This window comes from Balaenoptera ricei, chromosome 14 (genome assembly GCF_028023285.1).
Source record: "Balaenoptera ricei isolate mBalRic1 chromosome 14, mBalRic1.hap2, whole genome shotgun sequence".
Taxonomy (NCBI): domain Eukaryota; kingdom Metazoa; phylum Chordata; class Mammalia; order Artiodactyla; family Balaenopteridae; genus Balaenoptera; species Balaenoptera ricei.
This window is the reverse complement of record NC_082652.1, coordinates 92,132,205-92,154,711: the sequence shown is the minus strand read 5'-3', so window position 1 is coordinate 92,154,711 and position 22,507 is coordinate 92,132,205. Positions and strand designations below refer to the sequence as shown.

General features: G+C 47.4%; 1 protein-coding gene across 1 annotated transcript; it reads right to left on the bottom strand.

The window, feature by feature from the left end:
* Window positions 1–9,284: 9,284 nt before the first annotated feature.
* Window positions 9,285–20,829, bottom strand: GALR1 (galanin receptor 1). The gene is made up of 3 exons (XM_059894870.1): window positions 20,164–20,829; window positions 16,190–16,255; window positions 9,285–9,602 (listed from the first exon to the last, which is right to left on the bottom strand). The coding sequence occupies exons 1-3, from the start codon at window positions 20,827–20,829 to the stop codon at window positions 9,285–9,287; spliced, it is 1,050 nt and encodes a 349-aa protein (XP_059750853.1).
* Window positions 20,830–22,507: the final 1,678 nt, after the last annotated feature.

The window sequence follows — 22,507 nt, the reverse complement described above, 5'->3', positions numbered from 1 at the left end:
ATGCAGAACACAGAGGCGATTTAGAATGACTACATTTGCTACGAAGTAAATTAACATCACCTCTTTATTTAGGGGTTTTGGCTTTGCAAGTTTAGTGTTATTCATGCTATGTTTATACATAATATTCATGCTAAATTTATAGATGGTGAGACAAATTTTAGAGAAACAAACTTTAGAGAAGAGTTATAACATCATCGGGTGTCAGAAGATCCGTACTCAGCATTATTTATGTAGCAGTGTTTAAGCAATGACATTGGTAAATAAAAACACAATATACATAGAATTTCTTCCTTATCCATACTACTATGTTAGTAGGCGATATTGAATTGAAAAACTTCAAACACAGTATAAGCTACATTTATCTCTTAGAGATAATAATGTAGTTAAAAATTAGCAGCCACACATAAAGACATGCACATGTTTAATTTAAACACTGAGTTCAAAAATTCACATGTAACGATTCTGAATACTGTATTTATGCCTCTATATCTTAGGGGAACAAAGTGAGTGTATAGGTGCTCTTTTCCACCGAGTTATTTTATTTCATTCTCTTGAAGGAAAAATGATGATACCCTCTGAAACCCCTACCTGTAAGTTATCAAACTCCTTCACACTCTTGAAAACTGACAGATTTCTATAGCTGTGGTCATGTAATTGTTGAACAGATATTTTATGAATTTGTTCAGAGTAAGCAATAAAAATCTGAATGATTTAGGTCCCATAGAAGCGCTTTTTTTTTTTCCCACAGAACTGCTGAGGTTTAGACTTACAAAGAGCCATCTACTCAACCTGATGGCTCACAACACCTGCGGTACACCTGGAAGCCTTAAAGAACTGTCTGTGCTCCACGTCTAAACCAATCAAATCAGGTGGTCGTTCTGAAAATGTGGTCCCTAGACCAGCAGCATCCATGTGACCAAAGAGCTTGTTAGATATGTAAATTGGGGACCCCACCCTGCATCTACTGAATCAGACGCTGTAGAGGTGAAGCTCCAGAATCCAAGTTTCAGACGCTCGGTAAAGTTTGAGAACCACTGCTCGAAGCTAAGAGCAGAGCATCCGGACCTTCTGGATCTCCCCAGATCATCCGAATGTGCCGTCAGTTTGGGGACTCACTCAGCCTCTCCATATTCTTCTTTCATGTGAGGATCCCACAGACAGCATTTCCCACAGCAATTTACCAGCAGAATTCAAGCAAATCTCAAGCTCCCTAATGTTCACTACCTTTTCTACAAAGCTCCACAACTCTCTTCCTCACTTAGGCAGATGTAAGGTGAGAAATTAAAGGATTTGGTCAACCAGATTCAAGAAATCTTTGGATTTCTATCCCCCACTGTCAAATCTTCGATCGTTATAAAATATACGGCAGTGAAACATGTCTCTTGGAGAATCAACATATGGAAAATAACATTTATGTGTCCTCTGCTGGCTCATAAATATTCCTAAATTATAAGCAGATTTAATTTTGAGAGAAGTATGAAGTGTAATTCTTTATCCATGCTAGCCCTATTTTGAAAACATCACGAACCCACGAGTCTGCTCATTCACTAAGTGTCTTCTGGCTAAGGTTCCTCTGCGGGGCCCATGAGGCTGCAAAGGTAAACAGGACAGGGATGCCTGAGATACCCCTGGTCTCATTTCATGTTTGCTGACCTGAGCTGTAGCACTGCAATCGATTTTTTAGCCAGTTCCACGTACCAGCAACAGTCTCTTTCGAAGAAAAATGACACACTTTCCATTTTAAACAATATTTTCTCATAGCCAAAGCTAGGTGGCACTGGCAAAATGTACCAAAACAGCCTGCTTATGCTGATTTTCTTTTCTTTGTAACAAGATGAGGAGATTTCCACTGGAAATCAACGTGACCCCCATCCACTTCTGCTTTCTTGGATCTTTGCTGTTTCTAAATGGAGGTCTTGTTCAACAAGTGGTACCTACGATGCCAGGTGAAGGACAAGACACCTGTTTATGTTCTGATTCTGAGTCTCCCACTTAGGGTTCTTCTGTGTCCCGAGGTCCCACCCATACTTCGTCTTCACTCACGACAGACCAGAAAGTTTTAGCCCAGGGATGGTGGAATCTCCTTAGAGAAATGGATGCGATCAGCAGCTGGAGTGGGTCGGGGAAGACGACCAGCACAGCCTGATGAAGCGAGCCCAGGGGGCCCACTGCAGCCACAGGCAGAGCCCAGCCACCTGAGCCCTCCCACCATCCACTGGGTCAGAACCTCTCAGAAGTGACCAGGGCCACTCCCAGGAGCTGAGCTCATATAGGTGCGGCCTCACCGAGCCAACTCCCCAAAGAGGGCCCCCATGATGGACTGTGCCAGTGGACCTGCTCTACTGCCTTCCGACTCTATGCAGAAATTGGTCATTTGCGCTCCCTTAGAAAGGTGATTTGCTCTTAACGTTTGCATTTCCGACACTTCACTGTTAAAGGGAGGAGTGGTGCCAGGGTAATCAGGAAAAAGCTAACAGCTCAGAAAAAAAAAAAAAAAAAATGAAGATATGGGATGTGTAGGGCGCCATTCATGAACCCCTCAAAGATGACAAAATTCAGATCTCAAGCATAGAGACAATGGTCGACCTTAAGGAAGCAGCAGGGAGAATGAAAAAGGCCAACTATGAGTCATAGAAGCAGGGAATGAAGGGGTCATCAGGAAGAGTCAACCCAGACAATGGGTGATAGAGTCCTTGGATGAGTGGTCTTGACTTTTCGGTGAAGTATCACATGGAACTCGGAAGGCAGACTGAAGCAGAACTCCTCTGGCTGAACGGAAGAGGAGGACTGGAGTCTGCTCCCCGCCAGCCCCCTTCCCGACTCCCCTCCCCAGCCAGCAGCCCTGAGGGGGACCCATAGGTGGCCCAGGGCTCCAAGGGACAGGATCTGTGGCCAACACTTGGATGAGGCTCTGTGATTTCCCGAACAATCCGGCGATCCTTTAAGGGCCCTGGCATAGCCCACTCTGTCCTGAAGGTCTTCCCTGTTCCTCGCGTCCCACACAGAAGCAGGGAATTTACATGTTTTCCTAGAGTCTGACACTTACTCCCAGTCGTGACCAAGCCCCAGGCCCCCTTTGCTACATCAGCCCCGTGGGTCACAGGTGCCCCTCACCACACAGACACAGACTGTTCCCTCCAGGTTTGCCTTCACTGCTTTTGCAGGCCTGGAGGTCTGTCCTCCACTGGCTCTGATGCTGAAAGGCCGTGAAGGACACTCACGTCAGGCTCAGCTCCTTCTCCGCCAGCACCAGCTCCAGGACCATCCACATTTCTATACACCATAGGGCGTGTCAGCGCGATTGTCCCAGACAAGCTCATCAAATGGGGAAGATGAGCTTAAGGGACACACTATGGTCTTTAGAACACATAAAGATTTCCCATTTCAATAGGCAATATCCCATCTTCTAAAATAAGGTTCTGTAGTACATGGTGTCCCAAAGAAAACCTACAGCAGACCACAAAATTCATCCCAAATTCTAAATTACCTTACAAATCGCCACAACCTAAGAGTCTAAAGAATCTGAATGGTGGATTCCAGTTCTAATCTATTCTAGCAGCCAGTGGCCTGTGACTTCTCTAAATGCTGAGAATTGGGGGTTGTGCAATACACCTTGAGATTTCCAGAAAACCATTCCCCAGCAAAAAGGATGGGGCTTGCATATGATCTAGCAATCCCACTCCTAGGCATATATCCAGAGAAAACTCTAATTCGAAAAGATACATGCACACCCACATTCATAGCAGCACTATTCACAATAGCCAAGACATGGAAGCAACTTAAATGCCCATCGACAGATGAATGGATAAAGAAGATGTGGTACATATATACAATGGAATATTACTCAGCCATAAAAAGAATGAAATAATGCCATTTGCAGCAACACGGATGGACCTAGAGATGATCATACTAAGTGAAGTAAGTCAGACAGAGAAAGACGAATATCATATGATATCACTTAAATATGGAATCAACTATGACACAAAGGTGCTTATTTGTGAAACAGAAACAGACTCACAGACATAGAAAACAAATGTATGGTTACCAAAGGGGAAAGTGGGCAGGGATAAATTAGGAGTTTAGGATTAACATATACACACTACTATATATAAAATAGATAAACAACAAGGTCCTACTGTATAGCACAGGGAACTATACTCAATATCTTGTAATAAACCACAATGGAAAAGAATCTGAAAAGCATATATATATATATATATCTGAATCGCTTTGCTGTACACCACAAACTAACACAACATTGCAAATCAACTATACTTCAATTTAAAAAAAAAGACAGAAAAGGATGGGGCTTTCCACCCCAAAGTGACACCAAAAGCTTTAGCTACAGGATCGGCTCTTTGTACAACTGTCTGAATACAGCAAACTTGGCCAATGTTCAAGCAGACTGGGAGAGAAAGCCCAGCTGAGGGTATTTCACCAGGTGCACAAAAGTAGAGCGTTTACTCGCCACCCTCCCCTCCCACTCTCCATCCCTGAGATGTCCCCACCACCACTGCCGCCCCCAGGACAGAACCCACACTCTCAGGGCAGCAGGAGGTGCCCTGAGCGTGAGTACAGGACCCAGAAGAGGGGGGCAGTGCCCAGGGCCTGTGAACGTCCTGAAGATCTTGCCGCACTGAGCAGACCTGCCCACCTCCGAATCCCAGGGTGGCAGCCCAGGTGCAGGAGGCGGGTGTGCGTGCACCTGGCACTCACACTCACGTAGGAAAAGAAACCACCATCTGGACCATCTGTGGTGCTTTCACGAGTAAAGAAACAGAATCCTGAGCGATGGAGACGATGCAGAGCACGGTCCCCTAGACACGCTCGCCTGACGTACACATAGCCCACATCGAGGAGGCTGAAGCTTTTAAAATCGTCCTGCAGGCTCAATTTTCCACTTCTAAAAGAGAAAGTATTAAAATACAGCACAAATTAAATCCATTTTGCAATTTTTTTCTTTCCAAGACAAATCACCATCAGCATTTAAGGCCACCTACCCTAACTACAGAGACTTTTAAAATAAACACGTCCTTAGACAAACAAGTCATTAACATCTGCTTGACAAATAACTTAACATGCAACGTCTTTTAATGGCCGAGAAGAACACAATTACCTTAAATAGAAGGTCATTTAGAAATGTAAAACCAGGAAGATATTTGTAATCAGTGCAGTTGGAAATCGACAAATTTTAGATGGTAAGTTTCCAGAAGGAGCCACCTTGATCTCTTGACTCAAGTTACATGACCAGGTGGCTTATATACATATTTAATAGCTTTTTAAGCAAGAACATGACTAAGCTGAACAGTACGTTGCTTTACTCAATGCAAGGCTGCTTGAACACAAGCACTTGGGATCGTACAGGTATCTGTGGCATCTGTGGAAAGGGAATGGATTCTCTCCTGCCCAGAAGTCTGACCTTGGGTTTCAGCTAACTTCTTGGAATCATTTGTGCACCATCCCAATGCATCTGAGACACTGAGCAAATGCAATCATCCTCAGGGTCCCAGTTGGAAGTTGAGTCACGGAAGCTTTTAGCCTTGCATGGCTCACACAGTTCAGACATCCCTCCACTGGTATGCCTGGGGTGAAGGAGGAATTTTACTATGGTATATGTCAGAGTGAGGAACTCTGCCTCGAAGCAAGTTAGGATAGAAGCACAGGGGTTGGGAAAGCCGGAGGAGGGGGAAACGATAGTTTGATTCCCGATGTGTGCAGTAGAACGATCCCATTTATAGCAAAAGGATTTCCCTAAGATATTCCGAAAATGGCCTCAGCCCTCACCTTGCTGAGCACATGTGTGGTCAGAACAGCAGAGAGACTATCTAAACTCTTGCTGGGAACACAGGACAAGACAGTCCCTTCATCCGAGTCCCTATCTTCATCAGCAGGCAACTGAAACTGTTGCTTATGCATATGAAACAGCCAGCATGCCTGCCCATTATGTAAATATTCCAGAGCCACAGCCCCATGGGGAAGGAAAAGGCCCAGAAAAATAACAGCTGCCCTGGGGCACTAAGACAGCCACATCTAAGGAGAAAGCATCAATTTTCTTTGAAATTCACTGAAAAACAAGGTTTATCTCTTTCTAACTTACTTCACTCTGTATGACAGACTCTAACTCCATCCACCTCACTACAAATAACTCCATTTCATTTCTTTTTATGGCTGAGTAATATTCCATTGTATATATGTGGCACATCTTCTTTATCCATTCATCCGATGATGGACACTTAGGTTGCTTCCATGTCCTGGCTATTGTAAATAGAGCTGCAATGAACATTGTGGTACATGACTCTTTTTGAATTATGGTTTTCTCAGGGTATATGCCCAGTAGTGGGATTTCTGGGTCGTATGGTAGTTCTATTTTTAGTTTTTTAAGGAACCTCCATACTGTTCTCCATAGTGGCTGTATTAATTTACATTCCCACCAACAGTGCAAGAGTGCTAACACACATATATGGAATCTAAGGGGAAAAAAAAAAAAAGGTCATGAAGAACCTAGTGGTAAGACGGGAATAAAGACACAGACCTACTAGAGAATGGACTTGACGATATGCGGAAGGGGAAGGGTAAGCTGTGACAAAGTGAGAGACTGGCATGGACATATATACACTACCAAATGTAAAATAGATAGCTAGGGGGAAGCAGCCGCATAGCACAGGGAGATCAGCTCGGTGCTTTGTGACCACCTAGAGGGGTGGGATAGGGAGGGTGGGAGGGAGGGAGATGCAAGAGGGAAGAGATATGGGAACATATGTATATGTATAACCGATTCACTTTGTTATAAAGCAGAAACTAACACACCATTGTAAAGCAATTATACTCCAATAAAGATGTTAAAAAAAAAACACAAAAAACAAGGTTTATCCAGCAGCCGGACTTCAAAGACGCACTGGGTGTCTCTCCTTTAGCCTGGCCTCTGGGAGGAAGGCAGGGGGCTGGGTTATACAGTGAAGAAGGGGCGGGGCCTCTGAATGGGTCCCGTTAATTACACATGAGGACATCAGAGCCCCAGGAAGCAGCTGGCCGGCAGATGCAATAAACGTTCTTCTGCAACCCCTCGCTCAGGAAACTTTACAGGGCTTTACATCTTTGCAGACCTACGTTATCATCAGCAACAAAACCCGTTAGAGGAAGAGATAACCTCAACTCTGAACAAGAGGAATTGATTAAAATGACGATGGCAGGAAGAATATCCTATCTGACTATAAAATGAAGCGATCTGCTTTTACACTCGGCACACTTGGGTTTTGCGAGTCCGTGATCACGTCATCTGGGAGGGACCAAGGCATTACAAGGGTAACTACATCGTGTCGAAGCCCATTCTCAACACTTCTTAGAAAAGAGCAGCATTGGCTACTGTATTTGTTTTAATACTTCATTTGAGTGCGTGGAAAACAGAAGAGGAAAACAAGAGAGCAGCCATGGTGCAGGGAATCGCCGTCATCCAAGCAAGTCCAAAGGGACCCGGGAGGCAGCTCTTTGTGCAGCTGCGTGCGTTCACACACCCAGAAGTTGTCCCGGCATTCACAATGGCAGCTTCAAGTTCCACAAAGCACATGAGGTATCGTCGTCAGGATAAAATGTATCTGCTGCTACAGTTGAATAAAGTGCAAAAAATTTTCCGTGCAAAGGACTTACATTGTTCTTAAAAATACTCACATACACATATACGTAATTTATTCCCCTGGCCATCAAACATGAAAGCTCATGCTTTCCCACCCTCTCTGATAATTTTCTCCTATTCTGTCCAGAGAACTATTTATACCATTGCAAATGTAAACACTGCTTTCTGGAGGAATATAATTAGTGAAAGTAAATTCATGAACTAGAGAAGTTATCATGCAAAGACTTACATCGAGTTGGGTTTTTTGATCTAAAATTTGGTATTTCACATGAAGTACTGATTTGACACAGGTGTACATTACACAAAATTCTTTTTTAAAAACTCTTCTTGCTTTTGTATCATCCTAAAATATATCGAAGTCTTACAGTCTGAAAATTATTTTCTAATATAGGATCATTTAATCTTTTCATACTATTTTCTCATTGTAAATATGAAATCATCACAAAAACTACATTTGAAACTCAAGTCATGATGATTTGAACCCCAAATTAACATTTCCAGAGGGAATGATAATTTGGGGTAAATGTGCATTAGACATCATTACAAATTTAATGAAAAAAGCATTTGTCTGTACAAGATATGATATCCCTACGTATAGCCATTCATAAAATTTGCTTTCTTCAAAATTTATCTGAACCAAACATTTAGTATGCTTTCCTCACATGGCATGACAATTATCTCATATGACTTGCTAAGTTCTGAATTTATGGAAATTATTTTCTGTACATCATCTTCACTGACATTTTTTAAATTCTCTCTTTTGGGTAGATTCCATTCAAGGCATAGCTAATACCTTGCCATATATATATAATATATATATATATATAAAATTTTAATGTCCAGTTTCATTCTCAGAATCTCATTCACAGCTTCCACTATTAGAATAGTTGCAGGTGGTGATTTTCCCTGATTTTTCTAGTCAACTCAATAAAGACTAAGTTCACAGGATAGCTTTTAATTGACATCCCGATGGCTGACACCCAGGGTCATGGCCACAACACCTGCTGACCTCCTGAGATAAACTTAATGGACCTCATGATCGCAGACAGATGCAGCACAACTCAGAAGCCCTGTACACTATTTACAACTGGGAGCAAATGTGACATGTGCACTAAACTTATTTCCATCAAATAGCAGTGTCTCAATATAAATGGTCGCAAAAATAAAACTCAGGGAACACTTTCATGTGTCCACGATCGTATTTTAAAACACACAGTTTTAATATTACCCCTTATCTTAAAATTGAAGAACTAAAGCATAAACACGTTTTCTAAATAAATTTGCTTCAAAATGTAGATCACAAATATTCCTGACCATCTTTCTAGGTCCTTATTCCTTATCCTATGAAGAATTGAGCAAATCTAGGGAATTCTATTAAACTTTCATTTCTTAAGAGGTATAAAACTATTTTATTCTCTTTTGCTTATGGAGTAGAATTTAGAAATAAAATAAAATTTAGAAATAATCTTCACTAGACCTAGGGATTTTCCAGGTAGATCAAAGTACTTTTTAAACACAAGTGGAATTTAACTCATACAATATGAATTGTTGTTAAGGTAACGAGTTGCTGCCTTGCTTAACACCTCATTGTATTTTTTTATGTGTCTAGTCCACAAGTATGAAAACGCCGCATGAAGAACACGCTGATCTTTTTTCACACGTGAGTGCAATTGGTTGATGGTGGGGTGTCTATTCGACTTTTATTTTCTTTAGTGTCATTAAGAGGTGACTTATTGCGAACGTGGCACTTGAACACCTGCTTATAAGCCTTCCTGAAATTTTCAGAGAGAAACGCGTAAATGATGGGATTCACGGAGGAATTACTGTACGCCAGGCAGTGGGCGGTGATCCGGAAGAGGAAGGAGGTGGGTGTCAGTGGGAAGACCCCAAACTCAGCCCAGAGGTGGATGACGTGGTGTGGCAGCCAGGAGACCCCGAAAACCACGACCACCACCAGCACCGTCTGCGCGGTCTAGGAGAAGGAAAAGAAAGGCAATGCATCGATTACAGCAGGAAAGGAACCCAGCATTTTACAGCACGCCCTGAGAGAATTTTCTGTGTATTTTCACAGGATCAAGTAAGTACTAAATCTGCCTTAGGTGTTAGTTAACCTTCACTTCGTGCAGCAGTTTTGTTCAAAACTTCCCCGGGACCGGTCTTGACCCTCCATAGGGAATAATCCTAGCAGGTATGTGAAACGCATGTGGATACCAGGAAGCGTGCTTTGAGTCATGGCAACAGGAACACACAGATTGAACACGGTAACTTTACACCCCGTTGCACGGCACACAGTGGGACTGAGCCCAGGGAGGCAGCTCGGCTGAGCTCGCGAACGCTGCTCCCAAGAGCTGCCTCAACAGACAAGAAGAGATGTTTATTTCACCTTGCTGAACTTGGACACACTTAGAGACCCCAACACATGCAGTGGGTCCAGAGAGCCATTTCAGGGCCTGTCTCCCTGTTTGCTCGTGTCTCAACCTTTCCCTGCCGCTCCTAAATCTGAAACACCTAGAAATCAGAGGCAGGGTCCACACGCGTCCTTTGAGATTTCTGCCGAGCAGATGATGGAGAAGACCTTCCCCGAGCAATAACCTCGTTACGAGAGGAGCCTTCCCTCCCGTGCGCCGCGCGTGCGCCCCCGTTTCCCCGCTGCATCTGTTCTGAGTGCCCGCCATGGGCTGAAACCTAAAGGGCTGGGATTAAGTCTTGGGACACTTTTCCTGTGTTCCATCACCACCAAATCAGGACACGTTGAAAAGCTAACCGTGCAACTAACTGAAAACTCCATCTCTAGGGATTCGAACAAAAGACGGTGGGCTATTAACATTTTTTAAACTATAAAATAGAAAGCCATCAGCTGGTTTCTTCCTTAAAAGGTTGTAAGCTGGGCTCAACCGCCTGACGGCAGAACCAGGGCTGGGTGGGGGGCACCGAGAGGCGACCTCGGCTGACGGCTGGCTGTGCATTCTTCACTCGCTGCCCCCAATCCGGGCAGACCACATCATGATCCGCGGTGTAGATGAGGAAACTGAGACCTAGCCTGGCTAGGACAGTGCCTGGTGCCCCCCGGCGGGATGCAGAGTTACAGCTGGAGGCCGGTCTATGTGATCCCAAACCGTGCTCTGAATAGCTGGCGCTCAGGGAGAGGACATCCCACAAGATCTACCCGGTAACGGCAGCTGCATCCCTGTGTCTGAGCACCCAGGGCTGTCTGGACCGCGGAGCCTTAGGGCAGGTCTGTGGGCTCAGTCCTGTAACTGAATCACAGGGGGGGGATGTTTGCTGGGTCCCTGCCCTGCTCCAGCACCCATCCCCCTCCATTCTCTTCTAGGGCGTTTGCTCCTCGAAGGTGAAAGGAATATTAAGGACACGAGAGAGAGAGAGATGCTTTCAGTCTCTCCCCTGAGGTTGGGAATCCAGTAGCCTCTCTTCCTCCTCAGATCAAGCCCAGGCTGTGATGCTCTAAAAGACCGCGTTGAACATGCAGAGCGGAAACGTGACCACCTGAAGCCCTGGTGGTCAGGACGCCTCCCAGAGCAGGAGAGCGTGGGTGCCCCTCGTCCCCTCCCAGCCACGGCCCTAAATCGACTGTAAGCCCTACCTGGTGGTCCCCTGTCCACCTTCCCCTCTACAGAGACTGGGATCTCGACTGGGGTCCACGAGTGTGTGGGGGGAGGTTGAGGGGAAGGAGAGAGAAGAAGGAAGGAGGCTTCTTTCTCTTACAACCTCGCAGGGTGGAGCAAAGTGATTCCACAACTAGGAAACCACTGGGGACCCACACATTCTTCCCCGGGAGAAGCTCAGACCCCGGCCCCACAGGAATGTTCCCACAAGACAAAATGACTTTCCTATTACTTCCCATGAACTAGAATCCTGCTGTTAAGGACAACAACGTCCCGAACGTAAGGACTAAGACTCCTCCAGGAGGGACACGACGTAGCAGACTGACTCGGGGAAGATGTCTGTCCAAGAGACGGGCTGGAAGCCGGGAAACCCGGGCAGAAATGGGAGAGGAGATGCTCAGACCGCAGGTCGAGGTCAAGGCACACGTGGTGGTCAGGGGGGCTGGAGATGAGAGCCAAGCTCACCATCAGAAGGTGCACGGATCGTGCAAAAGCCGAGGACCGACATCAGCCATAAACGGGTTAACGACCTGTGAAAAATGATGTCACCTCCCTGAGCTTCACTGTCCTGGCCTGTGAAGAGGGTGACCCAACCTGATGATTCCCTGACTGGGCCTGGTCCATTTCAACACTTCAAACAACTCAGGTACAAACCTGATGACAGGTTTTTATAGGGTGGCAGGTATACAGATTGAAGCCACCGACCACATGACACACAAAGCAAACAAGCAATCTGCTCACATATATTAAGGGACTGTCTGCTATCAATCTGTTTATCCATTAGTGTGTGGGATACATTCCCAGATGATTTAATAAAAAGCATCTAGACGTAATTACACCTGCAAATAGAACAGAACACATCATCTGTTCTTTCTAAGACAATAAGAAGATCTCTGTGCTTCACAAAATACTCTCTGATATTCTGTTGCATTGCTCCTTTTAGGAAGTTCTTACTAAGTACCAAGCTTAGGGCAGAAATATACCCCGGCAGCTTATTGATAAGAGCCATATTGTATCTTTGCATCATTGTAGGGCAATGGGCAGTATGGTATGTTTTCTGTGGGGTGTTTGTTACTGTCTTTTTACCCAAGTCCATTCAAAATCTATCTTTTATTTTTAGCAGTTCCACTGGTCTTTTCAGAACCATGAACGAGGTTCTTTTTCTTGGTCTACCTATAGCTTTGAAATGTGACCGGATTCCAATTACAATATAAATCAGGAAAGAATACTCAATCGGTACTTATATAAACTCTATCATCTATCGAAGCCTGTTCCCAAAAGAGTTTAATAGAATGTTTGTGCTCCCAGCTTAGTGTCAGCAAGGGTTCACTATTTATTTTCTGCCTGTTTCACAGGCATTCAGCCCGTCAGACAGGTGGGCGCCCTGCACACGGGCCCTGGCGCTCAGCCCCACAGGCGTCCACACGGCCAAGGCGTCACGTTAGGCGAGCACATCCCTGCGTGTAGGCAGAGGCGGTACATGGCTTCTTCCTCTGTCTCCTTTGCAGCAGAGGCTTGCTGCAGATGCCTCTGGGTCCAGGGAACTGGGAAGACATGGGAGGGAATGCAGGAAAGAAGTCCACACTGCAGAACGGGGCCTGCAGCCACCACTGCTTCCAACACCCGACTCAGAAAGCAGGCGCCTGGAATACGCCAGCTCCAGGTCAAGACCCGGTCAAAATAAGGCGTTGTACTAACAACCACAAACCCGGCTTTCCAGCAGATCAGCGAGCCATCATCATGCAGGGCAGAGCTTTGCGAAAACTCTGGTATCTAGGTCTCGTGCCCGATGGCTCTGCTTCCATAGGTCACGGGGATTAGGTAGCTGCCCAGGAACCTGCCTTTCTAAACATCTCAATCGGGTGTTGGAAGAACCGGTGAAGAATTCCACAAAAGCCACAACAAAAGCAAATCATCTCACCCAACCCAAGTGAAAGGCTAAAGTATTTCCTCAATGTTGACAGCGCCTAGGCTGACCCACACGTCTCCTCGGAAAGATTCGCAAAAGCTGCTTCCTCTCTTCTCCTCTGAAATGTCAGCAGGTAAGGAGACAAGTCCCCTCTGTGGGGAATGAGGCTGTTTTCATTTCTTACAGTATCACTGGCCTCAATCACAGATGGATGTGCACCCGACGCACCTCCTACTTCCCCCATGTGTCCGTGCAGAGTACGGAAGCACCGTATCATCGTTTGATAGAGAAGAAGTCATCATTTAAGGTCATGTGCTAAATCTCTATACTAATTCCTATACTTGAGGTTGGGTGCTTTATTAGCCTGCCTTCTTTTTACTCCTCACTCTGAAAGTATATCTGGAAAATACTAATTTCTCCTCCTCCTCGGAGATGCTCCTTTTCAAGCCATCTGAGACATCTGTTTTTTTTCTTCAAAGAATTTTATTCATAATCCATCTAATGGAACTTGGCAGAGAAGAAAAAAGTGACTAAAAGATGAGAGTGATGAAAAACATTTTGTAAACTGTATAAATGACAGCCAAAAAGCTTGCTGAATTACTTCAAGCCAGAAGGGGAAAAAAAAGAACAGCTGTTGAAAGAACCTCGTGGTTGAGAAGGTACCAAAAGGGCCTCGCATCTACTTCCTTATTAGAAGAAACCATCCGGTGGGGAGGTCTATCCCACTGGGAAGTCTTCTGGAAATTGTTTAAGAATCTCGTTTTAGTATCTGATCAGCTTTGTGCCAGAAAACGTTTCTTTATGTCCAGCAGAGCCTGGCATTAATCAAGCACAGGGCTCTGTACTATGATTACTACTATTTTGGCAACGGAAATCACACTCTTCATTTGTATTTCCCTCCAAACATGCAGGATAACTGTTCGGCACGTTTGTGATGAAAGACCTAACTCTCTGCCCCGTGAGCGCTACTAGCCTTAACACTAAGGGGTCCCTATGTGGGTGGATACAGCACAGAGGAAGGCACCCTACTCAGCCACTAAGACGGGAGCTGGAAACGGGCGCAGCTGAAATGAATGAACTATCAAAATCTTATCACCCCGTCATCCGCCAGCAACTGAACATGTATACATGCCAGGAACGCTCTTCTGTGCGAAGACCCGGGGCAACGTCACCATGAGCCAGTCCATTCTCTGCCTTCAGGGCTGACAGTCAAGCTGGCTTTCCGTCCTGGACCCTCCACTCTTCTTCCTGGGTCTCCCGTCTCCCTGTCCTCCTTCTCCTCTCTCTCTCCCATTCCCTCTTCCTACCCCCCCCCCACACCTGTGTGCCATCCCTTGCCTAGACGCAGGTGCACACACACACACACACGCACACGCACACACGCCCCAGCACCACACTCTATTTATTCTGTGCAAACAAAGAGGCAATTAAATATACCAAAAGAGATCTGCCATCTGTTCAGTGGTTATTAAGGGTCAGAGGTTGTGAGCATGGAAGAGAAAAGCTTCCCTCCTCCAAATGCTGAGAACTTCTCCCATGGTAAGAATTACATTTACACATATGTATATAATATATACCCACACATATATATGTACACACACACGCACCCCCATACACACACGTATACACATAAAACCAAACGATGTAAATGTTAAACTAATCACTAATCTTTAGATCTTTTTACTGTAAAACAGAAGCTTTTCTAATCATTTCTTCCAAGATCTATTTTCATTCTTTTAATCACTTTTTCTCCTCTGGAATCTCCACAATTTCTCTCCAATAGTTTTCAAGTATAGAGACTAAAACTAACTGTAGCGTGCAAATAAGATCCAGCCAATGCTAAAGAAAAGTTTCATTTCCTTCCTGTCAAGAGGCAGAAAATCTTTGGCATCAATCATAAGCAGGTACCACATTCCAAGGGCATAACCTCTGAGGAAGTTCAGCAAGCCCCCTCCCTCCCCGAGGGTGTTAACCTCTTCAAATACAAGCTAAATTTTGTGCTTTTTAACCAACTGTCTGCCATTTCTTTTCACGGACTCCGAAAACAGGTGTGTTTTTAGCCACATTATTATTTATAAACAAGGAAAAGTCAGGAAGAGCTGTACTTTATTTATGCAGAAGTTTTTAAAGCAAATATGATTAAACTATAATTTCTGCAAATTATGTGTCCTTGATCATAATAAATATTTAGAAGGAAAAACAAGGTATTTTAAGATGTTATGAGTAATATTTGCGTGTAAAGATGTCTGGTTATAATCTCCTCCTCCCTAATCATATGGTCTAATAATCTCATCAACTTTCATTCTACTTTCTAAAAATCAGAGATGATATAGGTATTATCTGAATAAGAGGTAAACTAATCCTGATTTGTAAAATAGTTTTTCCTCAAAATGTGAAGTGTGATAAACTGCAGGATGTTAGATGCTGTAAAACTCTTCAGGAGAAGCTTCTGGAATTCAGAATTCACGGGATGAGAAAGACGATTAAAAATGGGCTGAATTCCCCTGAGGCCCCTCCCATCTCTAGTTCTCTCCCCTCGGGGCCAAAGTCAGCACAAGTCTGGGAGGAAGAGAGAAGAACAGTGCGTCTGCTTCTGAGGCTTCAGGGAGAGACTGTAACAACACTCTCTCGAAAGATTATTAAGACAGGGCCTTCTGGAATCACATCAGAGGTGGTAAATACATAATAAAATGACTGTACTTTCATGCAAAGTACGGATCCAGCCACTCGGCACTCTGTCCCAACCAACCTAGAACATACCTTCTCAAGAGGCTCAGAATCCAGAAAATACACCTTTCCTCCCCTCCCGAGACTTGCATCCACGTTTTCGTGCAGCACGATCACCTGGCCACCCTGAACAGCCGACTTCCCATTTCTACCCTCTGCCTAATGGTAAGAGGCTCATTTCAAATCTCTGTACCCAGGAACCAAAATGTCACAGGCATTGGGTGGATGCAAGCAGAGCTAAGAGTATACATAAACTGAGCTCTAGAAACGGCGCATAGGCTGTAAACCCATGAATATTACCTTTTTCTTCGATGCCTCTGACTTCTTTGACACGTTCTTCAACTTTTTATGCAAATGATTAAGGACCTGAAAAACACAGACTAATAAAATCGGTTTGTCTCAGACCGCACAAATCACTGTCCGTTTTGCATCGACACTTCTTGACGTTCTGAAATGGGACCACCACCATCATTTACAAGGTCATTCAAGCTGAAATTCACATGAGGTGGTGGAGTAACGATGACTAAGAATTGCCAAGGACACCTGTTCCTCTAACCCTGAGGGGCGCCCAGGTGCCATCTGCGGCCGGAGCACCTGCTGGCAGAGAGTTCTGGTGCAGGGAGCTCTGCGGTTTCGTCCAGAAAGAGCCACACCGCTACCCACATGTGCATCGTTGTTGGTCTCGCTTCCACGTTGGTTTCCCCCAAGACTCTACATTTTAACAATCCCAGGTCCCTGCCGTATGTTAAATCCTAGATACATGGAGAAACTACAGACTGCCCTCCAGCATCACTGATGACCGGCAGACCATTCACCAAGGTTCTACAATTAATGTCCCATCAGGAAGGCTTCCAGGGAGACACTGGTTTCCTTCCTTAGAGAAACTAGCTTTGTCTTCTCTCGCCAGTGTAATGCTCAGGAGAAATGATGTGAGTCACTTTGGTTCTATGTAAGAATTTACAACATAAGCTATACAACAGGGCCAAGATGGCTGTACATATGCCACACTGGTGTTGAGTTCTTTCTTATGCCCCATCTGAGTGAAAAGTCTAAGGAAAATTAGCTCTGGGTGACTAAGGGCTTTAGACTGTCCATCTGTTACTCAATGAGTCTCTCCAAAAACTGGAAGCAGTGTCCCAGCCACCTCTCTGTCCCCCTGAAGCACCGCAGCACGGAGGTAATTTAACGGAACTGGACTTATTGTGAAAGCCTGCTCCGTTCGGCTGGATGCAGCCCTTCTGGAGGGCCCTTCCCTGATTGTGAAGCCACGGGACTTATTCACCCCCTCGGGATTCCTATGCAGGTCAAGCAGCCATCATGGGGGGCGTGAATTTCCGACTCCAAATTCCCAGCTCTGCTGAGATACTCCTCACTTCCTACAGGGGCTTAGCGTCTCTACAAGACAAGCCTTTCACCTGCTACAGGGACATTTGGGATCACTCTCAACACTTTAACAATGGGTTAGTTTACTGTGCTGCCAACAGAAACTGGGGTATAAAAAATCAAATCTAGGGCAAAGATAGAAGAGAGGCTTTGGCAGGAACAAATGAGGAGAACTTTCAAGGGGAAGGAAAGGGCTGGACAGGACCCTGCCTGGAGAGGACCGGCCTGGCGAGGTTCTCTGGGGACAGCCTTCCCAGAAGACCACAGGAGGACACTGGTCACCGAAAGCAAGGGACAAGAGGAGACGCAGCAAAACAAAATCAGAGAGGGCCACCTGGAGAGGACTCCATATGGAAAAGTCAAATGTTACCTGCTTCATAACACTACCCCGGGGGTTACTCATTCCTTCCACAAACTCGGGGGGATCACGTCTCGGTAACTGCAAAACGCCTAAGGAACGTTGCTGAGTGGTCAATGGAGAAAACACCCAAGCATGTTCCTCTTTGCTCTGTTTCACTTCGAGAGCCCACACTATGAACCCTCATTGATAAACTGTGATGCAACCCAATGAAGGACTTGTCACCAAAGGAGAAAAACGTGGGTTGCACGATGGGTTATGATTACATTTCTTTGGAAGATGATGACCATGGCATGGTGGCATTTCTCCGTCATTCTGTACATTTAGGAGTATGTGCAGGAAACCCCACACTCAAACCTGAGCCAAGGTCATCCTGGGTGTCGGATGTCTCTGGGGATGTGGGGGAACTTGGCGGGTGGGCAGGCCCAGAGGTCATGTTCATGTCGGGAAATAATCAGTCCTGAATGTAACATTTAAGGAGCAAAATCCTTCAGCGCATAGCAGACACTTAATGACTGAACCAAAGGAAAGCAACTGGAGGTCATTACTCCCACTTTTTCAAGCCCTGGAATGAATATGCAAATATTACCTTGAATTCCAAAGAAATTTCCAGTTATGCTTAAAAGCAAACTATTTCCATATAAAAAATATCCCAATGATCATGTATTTTTTGAATTTTTGAAAAATTTTAAATTTTGCCCTATGTGTGACTTGTATAAATTCTCAAATGACAGAAATGTAACCTAATTTATTCCTAGACATTTACCTTGTTGTTTCCATTAAGAAGACCTGAATTATGTTCCCCAAAGACTTTCGGGAAATGAAGGAAGAATATGCTTCAAGTCTAATCCGTGTCAGGATGAATGAAGAAGCAAATATTGTAAGAATCCTCTAGTCCCAAGGTCCATGCCCTACAGGCCCTCAGCAATTGCCCCTCTCTTGGGGGACCGGGAATTCCTGCACTGAAATCCTCCCTGAACCGTTTACCAACTTCATAATCTGGGTCAGCTGCTTCACTCCTCCAGAACCCTCTTTCCTTATCAATAAAATATGCACAATGGCTCCAACCCACTGGGTGGCCTGCAGATTAAGTGAGATAGCGCACACTGGAGACCACTGGGCTGTGCAAATCAAGCTTTGATTTGCATTTGCACAAGATGAAATGAATAAAACAGCCATTTACCGAAGAGCTAAGCTGCAGTGATCTCCCAATTTCCCCATCTTTACCGCACCTCTTTATATATAACCCTTTGATGCAGGACATTCTTTCAGATCACATCCAGAAATATTACCATTCAAAACAGACATAACTCAACACAGATGACATGGGGAGAGGGGACAGACAAAACCAGGTGGCTTACAGTCAAGATTTCTGCTGGGGGAAAAAAAACACAAAAAACTCTATGAATTGAATATAAGAAATGACTGCTGTTCTACCTCATCTGATTATTCAGAGTCCTAGAGTCCCGGCCTTATGAGAAATAGAATGAGAGATACGAAGACAGAGATGAAGATAGAATTGTGGAAATTTCAGAATGTGGTTACAGCAGTATTTTTCCCACGGTGGTGGGTCTGGGGAGGGTGTGTCAGGGAGAGCGGAGCTCACCCCGTGAATCACGTCTCATGACTAGCCAGCATATACTTTTACTCCAGTATAAACAAGACTTTGAGATCAGTATAAAATCTTCAGACTCATGTGTTATTAATGAAAGAGAAGGTGATTGTGCTGAGCTACGAGGGGGAGGCTTGCGCCGGCAAGGTAACAGCCATCTTCCCAATAAGGAGGTGCCGGGGTAGGGGACCAGAGGTGTGTCAACAGTGTGTCTCTCAGCGGTAGGGCTTTTGACCTGCCACCTGAGTCACTTCATATTCCTTACCCCTTCCTAAAAGGACTGAAACGGGGAAACAGCAGCTGGAAGCCCATCCATCCCAAGTTCTCTGGAGACTCCCTCAAGACTCCGTGAAGAAATACTGTCTAACCACTTGGATTTGTAACGCCCAACTTGTGTATAAGACGAAAGTCAAAGCTCTGTCGCCAGAAGCAGCGGCTTCACAGAGCCGGTCCCCGCCCGCCCCCCAACCCCGTGCACCCCGCGGGCAGGGAAATCTCCCCATCGGGCCCTGCGGAGGGGCGCGGACCCTCCCCCCGGCAAAGGCGTGCGCTCAGGAGGATGGAGCGCTCGCCGTGACCCTGCGGCCACTTGGGGTGGTCCTCGCGCGGGCTGAAGGGGCGGCGCGGCTTTCACCTACTGAGAAGTGGGCGCTGACGCCGCCTTCCGCCGGGACAACCTCAGGGCCCCGGGCCGGGGCGAGAGGACGGACGCCCGGGAAGTGGACCTGCAAACTTTCCCTGGCGTTGCCCAAACTCCGAGGAACTTCCGCGCAACGTCAAACCCGCGAGCCCAAGCCGAGGCCGGGGGAGCAGGAATGGGGCACCGCGCGGTCCCCGCAGAAAACTCTGGGGAATGAGGGCAAAGGGGCGGGGCCGCTGCGGGTCCCGGGAAGGGGGGCCCTCGGACCGCCCCGCGCCCACCTTGGCGTAGCAGAAGCAGATGAGCAGGAGGGGCAGCAGGTAGCCGAGGACGAAGGTGCACACCACGTAGGCCTTCTTGTGGCGCTGGCTGGACCACTGTTCCCAGCAGAAGGTCTGGTTGCTGACGTCCCGGTGGAAGAGGCGCTGGTGGTAGGCCACCGGCGAGGCCATGGCGATGGACAGCGCCCAGATGAAACCCACGCCCAGCAGCGCGTTGCGGGACACCCGCAGGGCGGAGGAGCGCCGCGAGTGCACGATGGCCACGTAGCGGTCCACCGACATCGCGGCCAGGGTGAAGATGCTGACCAGCATGGACACGGTGAAGAAGTAGTGGACGAACTTGCAGATGAAGGCGCCCAGCACCCAGGTGGGCAGGGCGTACACCGTGGCCTGGAAGGGGATGCAGAAGAGCAGGTAGGCCAGGTCGGCGATGCTCAGGTTGAGGATGAACAGGTTAGTGGTGCTGCGTGGCTTCCCCGACTTGCTGCGCGCCAGCACCGTGATCACCAGGCTGTTGCCCAGCACGCCGAGCGCGAAGATCAGGCCGAACACCGCCAGCGTGATGAAGTTCTCCACGCCGGTGCCGAAAAGAGGCCCGGGCTCCGGGCCGGGGGGCTCGGGCCCGCTCGCGTTCCCCTCACTGAGGTTCCCGGCCGCCAGCTCCATGGCGCGCGGGGGGCGCCCGGGTCGCGCCGGCGAAGGGTGCTGGCCGGGGAGGGAAGGCGCGGCGGGGCGCCGGGGCACCCAGCCCCTGGCACGCAGAGCGCGAGTTTCTGAGGCTGAGCCTCCCTGATGGGCACGCGCCCGGGCGCCCGTGCCTAGTGGCACCGTCTTTTTGCACGGGGCCGCCCGAGAGGGGACACGGACCGGAGCCGGAGCTGGACCTTCCCGGACCGGGGCGGTTGTCCGGAGGACGCAGGGCTCCCCGTGTCCAGGCACCACCGCCCGCTGATCCGCCCGAACCCGGGAGGAGGGACCTGCCGGTGCAGCCCTGCGGGTGGAGAGAGCCCTCTCCGCGCCTTACCGACTCCGAGCCCCTGCAGGTCGTCTCGCACGTCCCGGGAGTGGCTGCGGGCTGCACCTGTTGCTCTGAGCCGCTCCCTTCCCGCGGCGCTGCGGGGACACAGCCGGGCGCGCGGCCACGTACCGCGCGGTTCGTGGAGAGGGCTCCCCTCGCCTCCCAGCCGGCCGGCGCCTCTCTCCCCTCGCGGTTTCTGGTCAAACGGGAGAGCGCTCTGCGCCTTTGCGGGCATTGGCCGGGGGCCACTCCGTCGCCACTGAGACGTAGGCAGGACTCGGCCCCGCGGAAATCCGCGCCCGCCGGGGGCCTCCCCGCGCGGAGAGACCGGACGAATCCCAATGGGATGGGTCGCCGCCCACCTCCTCGCCACGGTCGGCCGCGCGCGCTCTCCTCCGCGCGGCGCGGACCTGCCTGCGTCCAGCGAAGGCGACAAACGCCGCGTGCAGCCCCGGCCCCGGCAGGGGAAGCTGAGCGCGCTCCGTGCGCGCCGGGCGGGGAGGCGGCGGCGCGCAGGCCTCGATATCCGTCAGCGCCGTTCATCCTCGCCCTCCCTGCCCCAGGAATAAAGCCCAAGAAGTCGGTGATTGGCCCTGAGGCCACCTGGAGTTTTTGTAAAGTCCCTAATCCCAACCGCCCCTCCCTGCCCGCTGCTGGAGAGCAAATAAGCAGGAAAGAAAAACTAGTGGCCTGTTTGAGTTTTCTTGATAAATGTGGATAAGATGAAAGGGGAAGGTGTCGTGCTTACATCGTCCAACTTTAGATCGGTTTTGCCTTATGTTACTCATCTGAGTGACATAAACAGAAGACGTGAAATTTTCGTGAAGTGAAAAGAACACGTTTAATACCACTGTTGTAAAATGTGGATCCGCCCCCCCCCCAAAAAAAGAGATGTTTAAGTGTACAGTAGTAGTGTTAGTAAACATTATCCTTGTTTATAATCTTGCTGGTTCACAACTAGAGAGGTGAACTTGATTCCTTTATTCGCAGTGTTTATATGATTTGTCCATAAGAATCCTGGTACCTTTCAGCATTCTCCAGATGATGCCTGAGTGTCCATTATGCGCCAGACACAGTGCTTGAGGGCGCTGGGAATACAAAGATGAAGGGGATGATGCAGCGTTCCCTCGGGCAGGTGCTGACTTTGCCTGGGGAAGTCTGGGAAGTAATTAGTATCTAATTTCTCTTTGACTCTAACTTGCTAGTTCTATTCTGCTTCATTTCCAGAAAGATCTTGATGCAGTTCACTGAACACCTACTAGGTACCAAGCACTTTAGTGCATTCATTGTTTCATTTAATACTCACAATTCCCTTGTTAATATCCA